This window comes from Capricornis sumatraensis, chromosome 11 (assembly GCF_032405125.1).
Source record: "Capricornis sumatraensis isolate serow.1 chromosome 11, serow.2, whole genome shotgun sequence".
Classification (NCBI taxonomy): Eukaryota; Metazoa; Chordata; class Mammalia; order Artiodactyla; family Bovidae; genus Capricornis; species Capricornis sumatraensis.
In genome coordinates, this window is record NC_091079.1 from 91,893,476 (window position 1) to 91,912,367 (window position 18,892).

Genomic DNA, 18,892 nt, shown 5'->3' on the forward strand with positions numbered 1-18,892 from the left:
CTCTTAACTTTGAAGTCTGCCCCCTTGGGTGGGTTTTGACCAGTCCCTTGTGAAGGTTTCCTGGTAAGAGGCCAGAGGCCTGTGTTCTGGTGAGCAGAGCTGGACCTTGTTCCTCCGAAAGGCACTGTCATATCCAATGGTGTGTTTGGGTGTTTGTGAGCTTGGTATGGCTTTGGGCATCCTGTCTATTAATGGGTAGGTTTGTGTTACTGTTTTGCTAATTATTTGGCATGAGGTGTCCAGTACTTGAGTTTGCTTGGCCTTTAGGTGGAGCCAGGTCTTAGCAATGAGATGGAGGCCTTTGGGAGAGTTCTTGCCAATTAATATTTTACAGCGTCAGGAGATCTCTGATGATCCAACATCCTGAACTTAGACCTTCTACCTCAGAGGTTCAAAATCCACACCTGGCTGGAGCAACAAGACTCCACAAGCCACATAGCACAGAAGAGAAAAGGAAATAAATAGAAAAAAAAATCAAACAAACATGCAAACAAAAAATGAGTGGACAGACAAATCCCCAAGACAAATGATAAAAGTAACACTGAACAGACAAACACATTGAGACTCATACATTCATACTCAAAATAAGGAAAAAGACAAAAAACTAAAATAAAATCTTAAAAAGTGGAACCACAAAGGAAGAGAGCAACCAAACCAATAAGCAAACCCATAAATAACACACACAATAAACTAGGATAGAAAAAATTCAGAACCAAAAACATGAAAGCAGTACAACAGAACAAAATACTAGGGTAGAAATAGGAAAAAATAAAATAAACTTACTTAAAAATATAAGCTTTAAAAAAGGAAATATTAAGTAAAAAATAAGTATTAAAGTACTAATAAAAAAAGAACAACAGAACAAAATGAAAAGAGAGAGAGAGGTGGTAAGAAGACTATTTTCGTGTGGCCTCAGTTCTCAGTTTTCCTGCTACACAGTGAGTTCCAGCTAATGTGCCTCATCAGAAAGACCTCCAGTATTTCTAGAAAGGTCTCCAGACCTGCTCTGGGCACTGTGGGGTCAGCTCAGGCTCAAACCTGTCCACACTCCAACTTGTAATTGCTTCAAAGCCCACAACTGCTCCCAAACGCCACACCCTCAAGCCAGCTGTGGGGCTTAAGCTGCTGCCCCTGTGGCTGCAGGAGGAAGCTCACCTCCACTGGTCACACAGCCTCTGCGGCTCACGTTGGTTTTCACCTGCCTCTGTAGGCTGCGCTCTGGTGTCTGTTTCCCACTCAGACAAGATGGGGCAGAAGCAGAGGCATATGGGGCCTCACTTACTCAGCTGGGCTGGGAAGAGGGAGGGATATGGCAGGCACAAGTGCAACGTGCGAGGAGGGCCTGGGGTGGTAAAAGCCTTCGGAGTGTTGCTGCAGCCTGAGGCAGGTCAAGCACTCTCCCAGAGGAACTGGCCCCAGGTCGTGGGAACCTAGGCAACGCCAAGGTGCCTGAGCTCCAGGAAGGTACGGGCTGTGACTGGTGTCTGCCTGTAGCTGCCTGCACCTGGACCCCTGGGGTTGGGCCTGCGGCGCTACTCATCCCCTGCCTGTGGCACTCCCACTGGCCTTGACGGCAGCTGGCTGGTGTGCCTGCCTCTGAGACTGCAGACCAGAGCCATGACTAGTTCTGCCTCTGGCACTCAGGCCAACATTTCCAGTGGCTGGCCAGCGTGTCCACCTCTGAGGCTGCAGACCAGAGCAGTGACTTGTCCTGCCTCTGGCACTCACGTCGGCCTTGGTAGTAGCCAGCCAAAATCCCTCTGGGGTTGCAGACCACAGCTGCAGCCAGTCCCACTGTGGGCACTCGTGAAGGACACTCACGTGTCCTAACATCTGTAAGCATGCAGAGGTGGAGGCAATGACCTGTCGCCCCTCTGGCAGTCCCAGGCTTTTCCCTCAGCTGTGTCGTAGGAGCCCCCTCTGAGTGTCTTCACGGCAGTCAATCCCAGTCCCTCCTTGCGCCTCAGCACCCAGCCCCCCTCGCCATGGTGGGCGGCCCTGCAGTCAAGCATCTCAGGCTGGGAAATGCTGGTCAGTGCTGATTTTTGTGCTGAAATCTCTCTACTTTGCCTTACACACACCTGTTGCTGTGCTCTCCTCTGAGCTTCCAAAGCTCCACCTGTCCCTGCCTGTGAGGTAGTTTCTCAATAATTCAGGCCAGGAATGGTTTCAGGTCAGACTGTACCCATCCATAATATGAAAGACCATATCCTGCCAACTTCAGGGCACATACTCGTGGAGGGAGCTTTTCTCATTCTTTCTAGAAGCCTAGGAGTTGACTGCCCAGCATGTACTATGCTCACTACATCTCAAATACATATTCTCAGTAAATATTGGGATAATCAAAAGTCAGAGTTCAAAAATAATTAGTAGTTAACTGAAAATGTAAAAACTCATGCCCCACGTGAACACCTACTCTACTCCCCTTACACCCTCCTGATACACGCACAACTAGGAACTTCATGAAATCTCCCGAAAAGAAATCTACTGTAGCGGGAGGCACAAAGTCTATGTCCTTTGGGGAGAATGGGTGAGATGAGTAGGGTCACGACCTCAGAAGTGAGAAAGAGTCCGTGAAAACACCGTTCCTAAAGAGAAGGGAAACACAAGCTGCACAAATACCTCAATAAGCATGGAGACGCCAGTATAGTCAGAAAAGGTCAATCCACTGCAATCCAGGATTAAAGAACACTTCGGATTCAGGCAGGGCTGGGTAGCTTCTTCTGTAAGAGGAACAGAGCTGAATCAGAGAGAATTCTTAGAGACTTTTCACTATTGACTTTGTGGAATATTGGGAAGATCAACAGTGGCCTAATGTTTTAACAAAGTGAAATCACTGTCATGTCCGACTCTTTGCGACGCCATGGACTGTAGCCCACCAGGCTCCTCCATCCATGGAATTTTCTAGGCAAGAGTACTGGAGTGGGTTGCCACTTCCTTCTCCAGGGGTTCTTCCCGACCCAGGGATCAAACTGGGGTCTCCCTTGTTGCAGGTAGACACTTTACCATCTGAGCCACCAGGGAATCCCTGGATGGCTCAGGGAAGGTTTAACAAAATCAATTCCAAACACTTTTAATTCTACATTTTCAGTTGGCTACTAATTATTTTTGAACTCCAATTTTTGATTATTCCAATATTATCTCAGGTAATTGTTACTACATAACTTGATTGCCAAGGATAATATTGGTAAATAGCATATGATTAAAAATGAAAGTGAATGGAAATTTACAGTAAGAAGATGTCCCTCTGGAGCAACCAGGGAAGGCTTCATGCAAAAGCAGGCTTGAATTTAATAGCCTATATTTAATTCCAAAAGTAGAAGTAATACAGAAATGTAAGCATCCCAACCATATGAACAACTGTAATTAAACACTGATGATAGTTTAAGATCTCAAAATTTTCCTGTCCCATTCAATCAATATTTATTGGGGGGACTACCCTGGTGGTCCAGTGGCTAGGACACCATGCTCCCAATGCAGGGGTCCAGGCTTGATCTCTGGCCAGGGCGCTAGTCCCACATGCCGCAACTCAGGGTTCACATGCTGCTACCAGAAGTCCACCTGCCACAACTGAAGATCCCACATGCTGCAGCAAAGATCTCCGATTCCGCGTGCTGCAACTAAGTCCCAGCACAGCCAAATAAACTAAAAAGTGTATTTTTAAAAATTTGCAATTTTTATAAATTTAGTACCACATGCCAGGTACTCCAGTAGTGCCCTCTGTTTCCCTTTTTCTCCCGCGAGAAGGAGCTTTGAACATAAGTATAGATGCAGGCTATGCTACCACTGGCTCAAAATGGTAAATTAGAACTTCAAGCAAAATGAAAAGTGACCACAACTTAGCTCATCCACTGGCCACTCAGTAGTAATCATTATCATCCAATATTTGCCTAAAAATAGGACCTAGCCTTACTACAGAAGATATAATATGTCACTGCTATTATCAGAGATTAGAGAGTGGATTTAAGATCACAGGAAAAATAAAAATATGAATCCTAGGCAAGGACAAACAGTGGAACATTGATTGGTATTTATTCCTTTTATCTCCTAGTCTCACAAACAGACACACACAAACACATATACATAGATTGGCACTACAATAATTAGTTTAGAAATACTTTTATTCCATTTTATTTAGAGCTACAGAAGAAGAATTACTAAAGGAATATTAAAAGATTTGCTGAGACATTTGGCTCATTATTTGTCTGTGATATGTACTTCCTTGCAAATTTTTTATGATTCATAAACATGTTTTATCCAATTTGGAAACATTTTGTTGAATTTTCAGAGTATAAGAATCTTTAACAATTGAATATCAGATAAGCTTCCCTACAAATGTTCAATAATCCACATGTCATACATGCATAAAATATACATAATGGATTAGATGTATCCTTACAAAGTTAGATATAAAAAGCTTTAGTAAGACTAATCATTTGCAATGTACCATGGAGTTCAAAATTTGAAGGGTTTCTATGCAATATTTCTGAATATATCTGTTTTATAAAATAAAACGTATATGATTTTTTAGAAGATAACTCAGTCCAGCTATTTTGATATCTTTTCAGCATGTCAACTGTGTACATATCTTTACACGCTCCACATTTAATGACAGTATGGTAGTAGCTTGAAAATATTTACTCCATGGAAAGTGGCAAGTGCAACAAATCACACTTCTCCACCACCCCATGCCATATTCTCCACTCCAAGTTTGTTGGATTTACCAACACATCATTATGTAAATCTGGTTACTCTTACTAAACACAAGGAAAATAATCAGTAATTTTTTAAAAATTCAATATCTTGGATTAAATAAATGACTTAAACCTCTGACATATTTAGCAATAGATCTTAAAATGACAGTGATGATGCATTTGATAACAAAATTAACGAAGTCTGTTTTTCCATCTCCTTATAGTCTTTTATAGTACAGTACACACAAAAAAGCTAAATCTAAAATTCTTAGTCCAAAAATTTATGTAGAAAAATTTATTATTAATATCTAATCCACCCAAATTAAATTATGAATTCTTTGAGATCTTTAAGCCTTATTCTTCATTTACTAGAAAACATAATTGTCATTGGTAAAATTGAATATAATTCAATATATATACTTAATATAACCCAGAAAAAATTAACAGCTATTTTATTTATAATTGCTTTTTATGAAGGAGGTACATAAATTATTATCTGCAACTAAATTTATGACATGCATTCTATCATCTCTATTCTTTAACAAGCCAAACATGGCTAATCAATCATGGTACTTTTTCTCAGTCAGTTCAAAGAAGACCCTAGAATTTCTATCAATTCAGTGCTTCAGAAAGTCACTACTAGTTCATAGGCAATTTTACTTGTCAATCTGAACTTAATAATCCAGTGAAAAAACTATGCATATCATTTAGAGAGATTGAATACTAATCTAAATGACTAAGAAATGGTGGTAAAAGAATACAGAAAATTATTTAAGAAATAAGGTTTTTTTTTTCTTTTCTATCCTATTTATTTCACTTATAAATTATACTTGCTGTTCTCTATATTTTCTTGTAATTATTTCATAATTTAAGTGATGATAGATTGCTAACTAAAAATGTTTGGGTTTAATCAATAGTGAAACAAAATTTTTCTTTTGTTTCAGAATGTGCTTGTTTTGTCCTTCATTTTTACATCTGAGCTTCCTCTTTTGTGTTCCTTTAATCGAAATGGATGCACATTTTCAGCTTGTCCAAAAGAAATAAAACAAAAGAATTGTGCCATGTAGTTGTGGATAATAATTTAAATAAACTTTTTTTTTTTAAGAGAAGCAGTTCTTTTTTTTTTTGTAAATAAAAAAGACATTGTTAATGGCAAAGTTACCAATCTCCTCAAATGAAAATTTAGATACAATGGACATTCTTGAAATCTTTCCAAAAATAAGTGAAGTTTTCTTTTATATAGTATCCCCTCAGTTCTGTCATTGTGATGATTCTATGACTATTAATATATACTTATGTTTTAAGCTTCTAAGTAAATCAGTCAGTGCAATAAAATTCACATTGTTGTTGAAAACTGAATGAACAGCTAATATGCCTTAAGCAAAATGAGGTAAGCTTGGAGCATGTGCAAAGGAGATAACTAATATATACTCATGGGGGATGTGGTAAATGATGAGCTTTATCTACAAAAATCAAAGAAAAATAAAGAAAGAAATTAACCATCAGGTGTGGGTGGGTGATTAACTCCAGACTGTGCAAGCCAGCTCTCTCCTGTGGAATATTCATTAACTTGTTTAATTAAAAAGTATTCAGAGATACATAATTTAGGAGTGCTTTTTTATACTTCAAAAGGTTTCTGGCAGTTTGTGAATCACTCAAAATTTTTTAAAAGAAGGCGTTTTCTGTTGATATCAAGTAATTATTGAGAAACAGATTTATATCTCTAACTGCTCAAGAAAATAAGGAGTCAGAAATATTTAGGACAAACCAAAACACTATCTTTGGAAAACATGTGTACATATTATTGTGTACATTCTCTCTTTTATTCATTCATTCATTCAAGCAATTGGTTAATATAGATGTGGCGTGTGCTTACTCTAAGGAAAATACAAGTAGAATGATGGACAAGAGAGATAATGGTACTTACTCTCAGTAGACTCACGAGTAAACTGAGAAACGAGTCAGTTGAACTAGTAATCTAAAGTGTTACCAAGGCTGGAAAGTTATGCAGAAAGCGCTCAGAAGGTCAGGATAGACCTGAAATTGTAGACAGAAAAATGGCCCCCAGTGATGCCCACAGCTTAATCCCTAGAACCTGTGGAATATGTTACCTTACATGGTCAAAGAAATGTTGCAGACTTGATTAAATTAAGAATCCTGCCTCCTCATGCAAAGAGTTGACTCATTGGAAAAGACTCTGATGCTGGGAGGGATTGGGGGCAGGAGGAGAAGGGGATGACAGAGGATGAGATGGCTGGATGGCATCAGTGACTCGATGGATGAGTTTGGGTGAACTCTGGGAGTTGGTGATGGACAGGGAGGCCTGGCATGCTGCGATTCATGGGGTCGCAAAGAGTCGGACACAACTGAGCAACTGAACTGAACTGAGATGAGCTTATCCTGAATTACCCTGGGGTTGGGGGCGGGGGGGGAGTCTAATGTTCCTAGGGTTCTTATCACAGGGAAGCAGGAGGGTCAGAGGCAAAGACGGAGGTGTGATGATGGAAGAAGAGGTCAGAGAGAAATTTGAAGATGTCAACACTGCTGGTTTGAAGACAGACGAAAGGATATGACCCGAGGAATGTGGATGGCCTCTAGAAGCTGAAAAGGGTAAGGAAGTAAGCAGATTCTCCCCGGAGCCTCCAAACAAAGTACAGCTCATCTAGGGTACTGGATGAGGATGGGGGAAATTGAGGGAGGGGAACCAGCTTAGGCTTCAGGACCTGTGATGACAGAAACCACGCCTGCTTTCTCATCCTTGAACATACAGCACCCACCGATGTGCCTAGGACTTACTAAATACAAGAAAGATTTGCTAAGTGAACAAAGACATTCGTTAATTAACACAGGAATGAAAGGAAGAATGCGACAGGAAGCTGAGACCTGGAGGATAATTTGAAGGCAAGAAGGTGGTGGAGGTGAGCCCGAAAAATCATGACACTGAGAAAGATGCTGACAGGGTGCCTCTGGGCAACGGCACAGTGTGACTACAGTGCTTTGGAACACAATTTACCGAACATGGTAATGGGAAATTTCTTCACATTTGAGCAATTTCTGTTTTCACTCAGAAAAATATGAGGACTTCCGTCTCATTATTTACATGGTTTGTAAGTTTATTTAGTTTATTCAATCAATTCTTTCTCTTCTGTAAAGATTGTTTATAGGAGGGGGTATTACTTATTCTCTTTCTTCTTTCCTACTCCCTCACCCAGCCAACATTTCTCTTTGCTTTAGTTATTTCCAGATCTATTCAGTGGTTCCCCAAACCCAAGGATATCTCCTGGAAAGTTTTCCAGTATCGTATCCTGGAAGGTTTTCCAGTATCCTTTCCTTTTAGCTACCCTCCTGGATTTCCAGTCTGAGAGTTTCAGAGTTTTGAATCATCACTTGTATTGCCCTCCTCCTTCCCTCAATACCCAAACAGTGCTGGTTATGTTAATTACATATTGAAATCTCTCTTAAGTCCATCTTCATCTTCATTTTCACAAGCTTGCAACCAAAGCAGAGAAAAGTGCCACTCTTTGTCACCTCCTTTTTTCTGGATTAGCACCAACCCACCCTTCCTGGCTGTGTTTCTGCAGACTGCATCTGGCTCTGAACTCTCAAATCCCAGCTTTAAGCACCCTTTCCTATACACATTGGCCTTCAATGGGGCCTTGAGGTCCTCCTCTGCCCCTAAGCAACCGCACGATCCTGAGAAATTTAGTTATCTATTTTTTTTAAGTGAAAGTAAGGTTATTTAGAGAGATACATATTCAGTAGGCAGCATACAGACCCCCTCAGAAAGCAAGAGTGGGCCTCAACTTCTTATCAATAAAACTGAGTATCCTATTACCCATTTGAAAATGATAACTACCATTATCTATTTCATCTATTTAGAAGAATATTCTTTGAAAACTTGGAAGTGCTATAAAATATTAGCAGTGTTAATTTTCATTCACTGACCAAGTGTTCACTGGACAATGAAGGATAATGCAATGGACATTAAAAATGCATCTCTTCCCTTAAAAATATAATTAGGAGGAAAATGTGCGTGAATAAAACAACTTTATAACTATATAAAGTGATACGTGATTGAGTGCCCGTGGTAGTCTCTCCATGTTACTAAATTTCCATTTTACAGCTGAAGGAACTGAATTCTAAGTGGCACTTCATTGCATATTTGCCTCTACGGATCTGGTTGACTTCTTTTTCTACCTAATAAGTTTGCCAAAGAATATGTCCCTTTGACTTACTTTTCTTCTCTATTATACCTTGAAGAAAGTATAATATTTGGATTGGCAAACAAGTAGATGGTTCTAGAAGGGAGAATATGAATAAAGAATTAAATCCAGGTGCACTGGGACAACCCAGAGGGATGGGATGGGGAAAGCGGTGAGAGGGGAGTTTGGGATGGGGGTACACATGTACACCCATGGCTGATTCATGTAAGTGTATGGCAAAAACCACCACAATGCTGTAAAGTAATTAACCTCCAATTAAAATAAATAAAATTTTTTTAAGAGTTAGATCCAGGAATGATTAAATTAGATGTAGGAGCCAAGAAAACTCATTCATCTGACTGGTATAGAGAACTTGTGCAATGTGTAGTAAATCAGTTTAAGAAGATACGGAAGGGTTTTAGGTGTCAGACTGAGGACTGGGCACTTGATCCTCTGAAGAGATCGCTAATGGATAAGAAGTTTTTTGTTTTCTTTTAGGATGAGTCTGTCATCACAGAATGGAATAAAGCTAGGATGGCAACTGCATCTCAGCTTGTATGTCAGTTCAGTTCAGTTCAGTTGCTCAGCCATGTCAGGCTCTTTGCGACCCTATAGACTGCAGCATGCCAGGCTTCCCTGTTCATCACCAACTCCCGGTCAACACCAACCATTTGTAATAGCTTATTATAGGTCCCTGTTTAGAAGATTCTCAGGTTACTTTGGCTCATAGGAGGAAGTGCCTTGATCAATTAATTTTATCTTCTGTAATCACAGGAAACTGGGTGTTCTCTATTCATGGAGTAAGACCAAGACTGTCTCATCGCAGAAAAAAAATAGGAAAGTCATACTAATCCATCTTGAATACAGTTAAGGACAGAATCAGAGTAACAGAAGTGAAAATGTAAACACAACAAAACCAAGAGTTATAGGTTTTACTATTTAAACTTTGAGAGGAAATCAAGAACATGAGCAATAAGAGAAACCTGAGCATTTAAAGCACAGGGAAGCACCGTGACAGGTGGATGCTGTTCCTGTACAAGAGAGAGAGGCAGGGGAACTCAGGATACTCTAGAGTGTCAGAAGAGAGAGGAGGAGGGTACCAGGAAAACATTCTCGTCAACCAGTCCTAACTACTATAAAAGGGTAGCTGGGTACAAAAGGTTTCCCAGGAGCACAGCAAGAGTGACCATGTCAATCAGCTGTTGCTCTCTGAAAAGTGGGCCTGATCTAGGGATGCAGAGGTGAGAATGCCCTTGTAAAGTTTCAGGCTAGCAGAAGAGAAAGACTTGTAAGAAACAACCATTAAATAAGTGCAATACCAGGATGATATAAGCATCCTTTCAGAGCACAAAGCAGAAGAAAGTGAATTTGTCATGAGAAATCAGAAAAGACCAGAGAAGCTAGCATCTGACTGCTATCCTGTTGATACGGGCCATGGGATTAATTTGTATATTTATATGATATTTATGTTATTCTATTCTATATTTTATACATTTGGAGTACTTTAAAGTAATGTGACAGATACTATAATATATATTTATATATAAACATTCCACATGTTCTTTTATCCACTGTACTTCTAAAAAGTATTAATTTTTCTGCATTTGGGAGGATTATAAACAGAGTTACTATGAACAATCTTGTATATGTTTCCAGGTGCAGATATTAAGAGGCTCCTTTATTACCATCTTTAGAAGAGCCAAAATCAGTACATCAGCTTTTCCTGCTTTTTTTTTTAAGCTTATATAGTAGAATTTGAATTTTGTTTTCCTTTGCCTTTTCATTTTGGCCCAGTTACGTTTATAAGACTCATCTAGTTTTCATTATTGTATACGTGTACCATATAATAAATATATCCACTAAAAATTCAAATGTATAAATATTCCATACTTATATATACCAGCTATTTTTTTTTTTTTCTTGGAAATATGAACTGTTTCCAGGTTTGGATAGTTAAAAACAATACTGTTTGAACATTCTTGTTTATGTAACTTGTTAGAATGTACACTGGGGGTGGAATTGCTGCTTTGTGTATCTCGTGTGTCTTCAACTTTATATGATATTACCAAACTGTTTTCCAAGGCAGCTGCTACAGTTTACACTCCCACTAGCGCTGCAAGAGACTTTTTGTTGCTTTATATCCTCACCAATACTTGGTACTGTCAGATTTTAAAAACTATCCATTGTATATATTGTGTTATTTATTGCAAAGTTAATCTATATTTCCTCAAGTATTACGAATAACATCACTGAGTTTAAGTAAGCATATCTGCATATGCTCATTAGTAAATTTGAAAATGTCTCTTTTTGTGGAATGCCTGTCCATGTCTCTTGTGCATTTTTCTAACAGGTCATCTGCCATTTTTACTCCTTCTCCATTTCATAAATTACGTCTATCTTCTTTTACTCTGGCTTATCTTTACATTCAGAAAACGAAGATCATGGCATCTGGGCCCATCACTTCATGGGAAATAGATGGGGAAACAGTGGAAACAGTGTCAGACTTTATTTTTGGGAGCTCCAAAATCACTGCAGATGGTGACTGCAGCCATGAAATGAAAAGACGCTTACTCCTTGGAAGAAAAGTTATGACCAACCTAGACAGCATATTCAAAAGCAGAGATATTATTTTGCCAACTAAGGTCCATCTAGTCAAGGCTATGGTTTTTCCGGTGGTCATGTATGGATGTGAGAGTTGGACTATGAAGAAGGCTGAGTGCTGAAGAATTGATACTTTTGAACTGTGGTGTTGGAGAAGACTCTTGAGGGTCCCTTGGACTGCAAGGAGATCCAACCAGTCCTTTCTGAAGGAGATCAACCCTGGGATTTCTTTGGAAGGACTGATGCTAAAGCTGAAACTCCAGTACTTTGGCCACCTCATGCGAAGAGTTGACTCATTGGAAAAGACTCTGATGCTGGGAGGGATTGGGGGCAGGAGGAGAAGGGGACGACCAAGGATGAGATGGCTGGATGGCATCACTGACTCGATGGACGTGAGTCTGAGTGAACTCCGGGAGATGGTGATGGACAGGGAGGCCTGGTGTGCTGCAATTCATGGGGTCGCAAAGAGTCGGACACGACTGAGCAACTGAACTGAACTGAACTATCTTTACATGCTTCATATGATGGCATTTGGTAAACAAAACTCCAGTGAAGTTTAATGATAATGTTTAACATTTCTTGTACATATTCTCCTATATTTTCTTTTAAATTTATAGTTTGTCTGCTACTTTAGGACTTTGAGCTGGGATGATTTGGGGGATGAGACGGGATGGGATAGGATGCAGGTCTAATTCCATTCATCATGGGTGTGTGATTGTCTCATCATTGTATATTAATGACAGTCTTTTGCTCACTGCTCTGCAGTGCCACATTTGTCACAAGTAAGACACCAATATACGTGAGCTTTTCCTCACTTTTGTGTTCTCTGTTCTGTCCTGTTGACCTGTTCATTTATCTCTGAACCAGTAGCACACTGCACTGATTATTAGGGCTTTATAATACATTTATAAGGGCTTTATAATACATACATAAGAAAACAAGCTCTCCCTCTTGTTCATATAGTTCAACAGCTGTGCCTATTCTTGGCCATTTGAGTTTTGTAGAAAATTTAGAATGAGTTTATCAACTGCCATTAAAACATCCTATCAGAATTTTAATTGTGACTCAGTTTATATCTATAACAAAATTTGAGAACTGACATCTTTTCAACGTTGTGTATTCTGATCGATGGACATTGTATTTCCTTCCATTTTAAAAGATACCATTAATATAAGTGTTTCAGGTATTCGTAATGCCTCACAATGAATTTTTATACCTTCATCCTGTGTAGGCTGACACATCTGAACTTAATCTCTAAAATAAGTTAGGAGTGTGAGGAGGAAGACAAAGAAGAGAAGACGGAGGAATGGGGAGGACAGAGTAGGAGCAGAGGAGAGGAGGAGGAAGGGAGGGAAACGGCCAGGTGGGCAGAACAGGCGAGAAGCAGGGAGGAGCGCGGAGGCAGACATGGAGGCGAGAGGAAGGGTAGCAGAGGCAGGAGGCCGCGAGGAGAAGGCAAGTGTTCCATCTTCTGTTCTGTAGTCAAGTCAGAACACTTAGATTTCCTTTAGGCTAACTCACCGTTGCAAATGCCACTCAGAGAACTGACCAATGTGCTTTGTTCATACTGAAATAAAAACACATAAAAAGATGAATAACATTATAAAAACTCATTTCTGTCCCTAAAAAAAGAACATCATTCTTTTTACCACAATAACAACAACAAAAAATAGTCTCCAATAATTATTTTCTCTAGCTTTTCTTTCAGAATGATAAATACAACAAACGGAAATAATAAGTTAGCTCTAAGTTTATGTTAGCTCAGTTGATAATTTATCAAGTCAGACTCTCTTTATTAGAACTTTTTCTGCAAGATTGTTTTGACTTCTTTTCATCAGGAAGTGAACATTTACATGTGTTTTTCATGTATGTATCCAATCAGAAATTAACCTCATTAACACAGCACTCAAAGAGAGAGCCACCAAATATGTATTTCATATTATACAGAAGTCAGTTATTCATTTAGGATGAGGTCCATGCATGTTGCCATAAATGGCATTATTGTATTTTTTATGGCTGAGTAATATGAAGTAAGCCATACACAGAAAGATAAATATCATATAATATCACTTACACAGGGAATCCAATCAAAAAAAAAATGATACAAAGGAACTTACATACAAAACAGAAACAGACTCACAGACTAGAAAACAAATTTACAGTTACCAATGGGAAAAGGGTGGGGGAGGGATAAATTAGGAGTCTGCGATTAACAAACACACACTAGTATATATAAAATAGATAAGAGACAAGGACATACTGTAGAGCACAGGGAACTATACTCAGTGTTTTGCAATAACCTATAAGGGAAAAGAATCAGGAAAAAAAAGATATATATGTCACTGAATCACTATGCTGTACACTTGAAACTAACAAACCACTGTAAATAAACTATACTTTAATAAAAATAAATAATTTTTTAAAAAATTAGCTGTTCATCTGGAGCTTCATGAAAATGTCCAGGAAAAAAAATTCCAATTTATGGAAATGCTGAAGAATGAAAATGACTTTATATCCTACAATTAAATTTTTTTGAAATTAAAAATAATTGATGCCTTTAAAATTAAAATATGCTATATATTTCTCAAAAATGTCATTGTTATTACTGTTCATGATGATAGCAATTGTTATTACTTGAGTACTTAGTGTATACTAAGAACTTTACATTAATCATTTAATTCTCAGAATAATCCTATGAAGTTACTGACATCATTTTCCACATGAAAGTCAGAAAATTTTTAAATTTGGAAGACTTCTAATGATTGAAATGGTTAAATAGTTTGACCAAAGTCATAAAGCTAGCAAGAATTAAGTTAAAACCTAAGTTCATGTCTTTCAACTCTGTACCTCTTGCTCCAAACTGCTACATTATACTACTTTCCCATTAAATCAGTTTTCATCTTGGAGGGTGACCATAGAATATCAATTTCCCTTAATACCCACTGTGTGTGTGTGTTAGTCACTCAGTCATGTCCAGCTCTTTGTGATCCTATGGACTGTAGCCCACCAGGCTCCTCTGTCCATGGGGTTCTCCAGGCAACAATACTTTTTGCAATGTCCTTCTCCAAGGGATCTTTCAACCCAGGGATCAAACCCTATCCAGGGATTGAACCCGTGTCTCTTAAGTTTCCTGCACTGGCAGGCGTGTTCTTTACTACTAGTGCTACCTGGGAAGCCACTGGTACTGCACCCACTGGCACAGCTTATATACTTTAAGTCTGATTCAGACAGTTATCAAATAATTTTCCCCAGGTTATTTTATATTTCTAAGTCTCAATCTTTTTTTTTTTGTAACATTCAGATAGTCAGTTACATCATGGGGCTGACGACAAGTACGTTAGATAACCCAGGTAAAGAGATGAGCCCTTGAAACACAGCCAATGAACATGAGCTTCCTTTCTCTCCTCTTAAAAATGCCTTGCCTGAAACCTCTTCTGCAGAAGAATTTCAAATTATTTATATAAATACTCCACCCTGAAGAAGGTGGAGCATGACTTCACATTCCCTAAATACAAGCTGCACACAGTGACTCGCTTTCAAAGAGTATAGCATGCAAAAGGGGAAATAAAGTAATTTTATAGGGGAGAAACCTGACAAATACTACTTCATCCAGGAGATCAAGATTTATATCTACAGTGAGAAATCATGTTGATATTATGTACCCTTGATACCAATGTGATGAAAATGGCACTTCACCTCTATAGTTTTCTTCCTAAAAAAACCCCCATATTCCCAGTGCTATCACAAGAAAAAATAAGAGATAATTCCAATAGAGGGGCATTCTACAAAACATCTGACCAGTACTACTCAAAATTGTCAAGACCATTCAATAAAGGGAAAGCCTAAGAAACTGTCACAGTCAAGAGGAAACTAAGGAGACAGGACAACTAAATGTAACGTGATATACTGGATGGAATTCTAGAACAGAGAAAGGATATCAGGTAGAACTAAGTAAATCTAAATAAAGCATGTGTGCTAAATCGCTTCAGTCCTGTCCAACTCTATGCCACCCTATGGACTATAGCTTGCCAGGCTCCTCTGTCCATGGGATTCTCCAGGCAAGAATACTGGAGCGGGTTGTCGTGCCCTCCTCCAGGGGATCTTCCTGACCCAAAGGTCGAACCCACATCTCTTAAGTCTCCTGCACTGGCAGATGCATTCTTTACCACTAGCACCACCTGAGAAGCCCAGATAAAGCACGGACTTTACTTAATGATCACGTATCCATATTGGCTGATTGATTATAATAAATATATCACACTAATGCAAGATGTTAATAATAGAGGAAACTGTGTAATGTGGGGTATATATAGGAACTCTCTCTATATATAGGAACTCTCTCTATATATAGGAACTCTCTATACCAACTACTCAGTTTTTCTGTAAATCTAAAACACTGTTTCAAAAACAAAGTCTAGTTTTGAGAAACATCTTGCTTGAGCAAAAGAAAATTTTAGATAAATGGTAGATTGAAACTTCTCTTGCAAGGTGAGCACGAAATGGTAATGAACAGTGAATACCTGTAGCTCTATATAATAATAAGCACAAATCCATCAAACACTAGCAGCCTGAGATCCTTCTAAGCCTCTGTATTCAGGGAGATATTTAATGATGATATAGAGGCTCAGTGGTAAAGAATCCGCCTGCCAGTGCAAGAGACACAAGACACACGGATTCAATCCTGGGTTGAAAAGAAACCCTGGAGTAGGAAATGGCATCCTGCTCCAGCATCACTGCCTGGGAAAACCTGTGGACAGAGGAGCCTGGTAGGCTAAAGTCCATGGGGTCTCAAAGAGTTGGACACAACTGAGCATATAGAATATAAAAGTATATCATTATATAACCTAACAGAGGATCCTTTTTCTATTCGTGTTTTGAATGGGATGTGAATCTTCCTGCTCTGGAGTGTTTTAAATGTCCATCACCACCGTCTGTTGAAAACACAGCTTTCAGAGAAGAGAAAATCAAGGCCCTGGCAGAGCACTCCAGTTGAAGGCACAACTGCGGACTGCTCTGTGCAGCCTGATCAAGGGGGGCAAAGTTGCAGTAGCGATTAACTGCTGCAGACATCTTACTCTAAAACTGAACCTGAAGTAAGTGCATAGCCCTCAAGACAAGTAGATATCCTTGACAGTGTCTGACAAGAATAATACGAAGTGCTCCAAACAGCACTCAAGCTCAAGACTATCCTTTTAACCATTCCAAATAAAGGTTTATCCCAGGTTCCTCTGAGAGCAGGGCTTCCAGATTGCCATCCAAATCCTTGGTATTCCTTTAAAACTCACAACATACAAATATACATACAATATTTGCATCATTATCATTATAGTGGAACTCAGTTTCAACAAATTCTTCCTCACCATCATAAAGTTCTGAGTTGAAGAATCCTTTTGAGTGTCTTCATCTACTAATAACCTAAATTCAATGAACCTTGTTTGATTTTTAGACTCAATTTTCTGAAATCCCAAGTGGGTAAAATATATGTGGAAACTTCTCACAAAAGACTGTGTTAATGAGATTTGTTTCTAAGATACACTAGAGGTAAACACATGTCATTTTGCAATTTCTGAAAACAGGTTGGAGCAACCTTAATCTTTCAGGAAAATAAGGAAAACACTATCAACTATTGATAAATAATTAGTAATAAGAATTGCCATGTCAGGTACTCTACTAGAAACGATAAAGCCCACAATTTAGTATATTATTTCAAGAAGTAAGTTTACATTTTGGAAAAACAAGACCACAAACTTCTTGTAGGTTAATTAGGTTACATGAAGCTCTAGACAGATTTTTCCATAATGCTGTTATACATGGTGGTTATAAAGTCAGCCACAAGAACATACCTGTCTCATATACAGGTATAGAATGGTTTTGTGATGAAAAACAGGCCTAATATATTAATACAACTTGAACAATTAGATATATATCTCCCCCTTTAGCATAAGAGCAAGTTCTTTTCAACCCAAAATCACAGGTGGTGGCTCCTAATATTCTGATGAAAGTGACATCTAAAAGAGCTCAAGGTCTAATACTTTGGCCACCTGATGCGAAGAACTGACTCATTTGAGAAGACCCTGATGCTGGGAAAGAGTGAAGGCAGGAGGAGAAGGGGACGACAAAGGATGAGATGGCAGGATGGCATCACCGATTTAATGGGGATGAGTTTGAGTAAACTCCGGGAGTTAGTGAGGGACAGGGAAGCCTGGTGTGCTGCAGTCCATGGGGTCGCAAAGAGTCGGACATGACTGAGCAACTGAGCTGAACTGAACTGAAGGTCTAATAGCTTCTAAGTAGCTTACCCAGGCAGCTTAGCTCCTAAGTCCATGCTCTTAACATTCCAGAGGGCTTGAAGATTCAAATGATTATGCATACCTCTTTCTCATGCACATTTTATTTGCTATCTCTCTTAACTGAGATAATTTGTGGAGATAAAAAATGATGGCAATTTAAGACAATGTTATCATAATGAGGCCAACAGTTTACACCTCTTTGAGTCATCTACTGTATTCTCTTTTAGAGGTAGACCTAACTCTTCTTTCTCTTGGTAAAAATATTCTTAATTTAAGTGAATTGTCTTTTTTATTTCTTCCAGGGTTATAGCACCTAGTACACAGGCTTCCCTGATAGCCCAGCTGGTAAAGAATCTGCCTGCAATGTGGGAGACCTGGGTTCGATCCCTGGGTTGGGAAGGTCCCCTGGAGGAGGGCATGGCAACCCATGCCAGTTTTCTTGCCTAGAGAAGTCCACGGACAGAGGAGCCTGGGGTCGCAAAGAGTCAGACACAACTAAGTGACTAAGCACAGAGCAGCACAACACACACGTCCTTCAGATATTTGCTGACTTGAGGAGTGAATGAACAAGTGAATGAACAAGAGTGATCACCTAAAGGCTAACTACAAACCAAATAAAAATTATAACATCATATAAGATTTTACTGAGGGAAGAGACCTCTCAACATTTCTATAATGTATTATAGTTACATGATTCCTTTCTGGGGTATCAAGACATAGGATTACCTGTAGCATAATATAATCAAAAGAGTTGACCTTACCTTTCTGATTTCATCAAGTGGTTGGTTTCCAGTATTTTCTTTTTGGATTATGTTCATTATATCATTATGGAACTTCTTTGCGTTCAGAAAAACAAGTGGGTTGTTTATTGAGATAATTTTCACCCGCTGCAGGGTTTCCTTTTAGAGGAAACAAATGAATAGATTCAGAGTTCTGAATGAAATAAATCCTACAATGAATTGAAACCCTGTAAGTACAAATGTCACTCAATCATGATTGACAATTTCTTTGCTTATGTTTTCATTATTAAAAATTTTTGGAGGATTAAACACACTACCATACGTCTGAAGGAAAATATGTACTTCTTTACTAAGAAACATTAGCA

General features: G+C 38.9%; 1 protein-coding gene across 1 annotated transcript in view; it reads right to left on the reverse strand.

The window, feature by feature from the left end:
• The window catches only part of SLC26A7 (solute carrier family 26 member 7), a 146,416-nt gene that overhangs the window by 10,845 nt on the left and 116,679 nt on the right, over window positions 1–18,892 (reverse strand). Inside the window, exons 13-15 of the mRNA XM_068983719.1 lie at window positions 18,549–18,686; window positions 13,019–13,064; window positions 2,623–2,723 (exon numbers count right to left, since the gene is read on the reverse strand). Of these exons, the coding sequence (XP_068839820.1) occupies window positions 2,623–2,723; window positions 13,019–13,064; window positions 18,549–18,686 (285 nt within the window). The remainder of the gene's footprint in view (window positions 1–2,622; window positions 2,724–13,018; window positions 13,065–18,548; window positions 18,687–18,892) is intronic.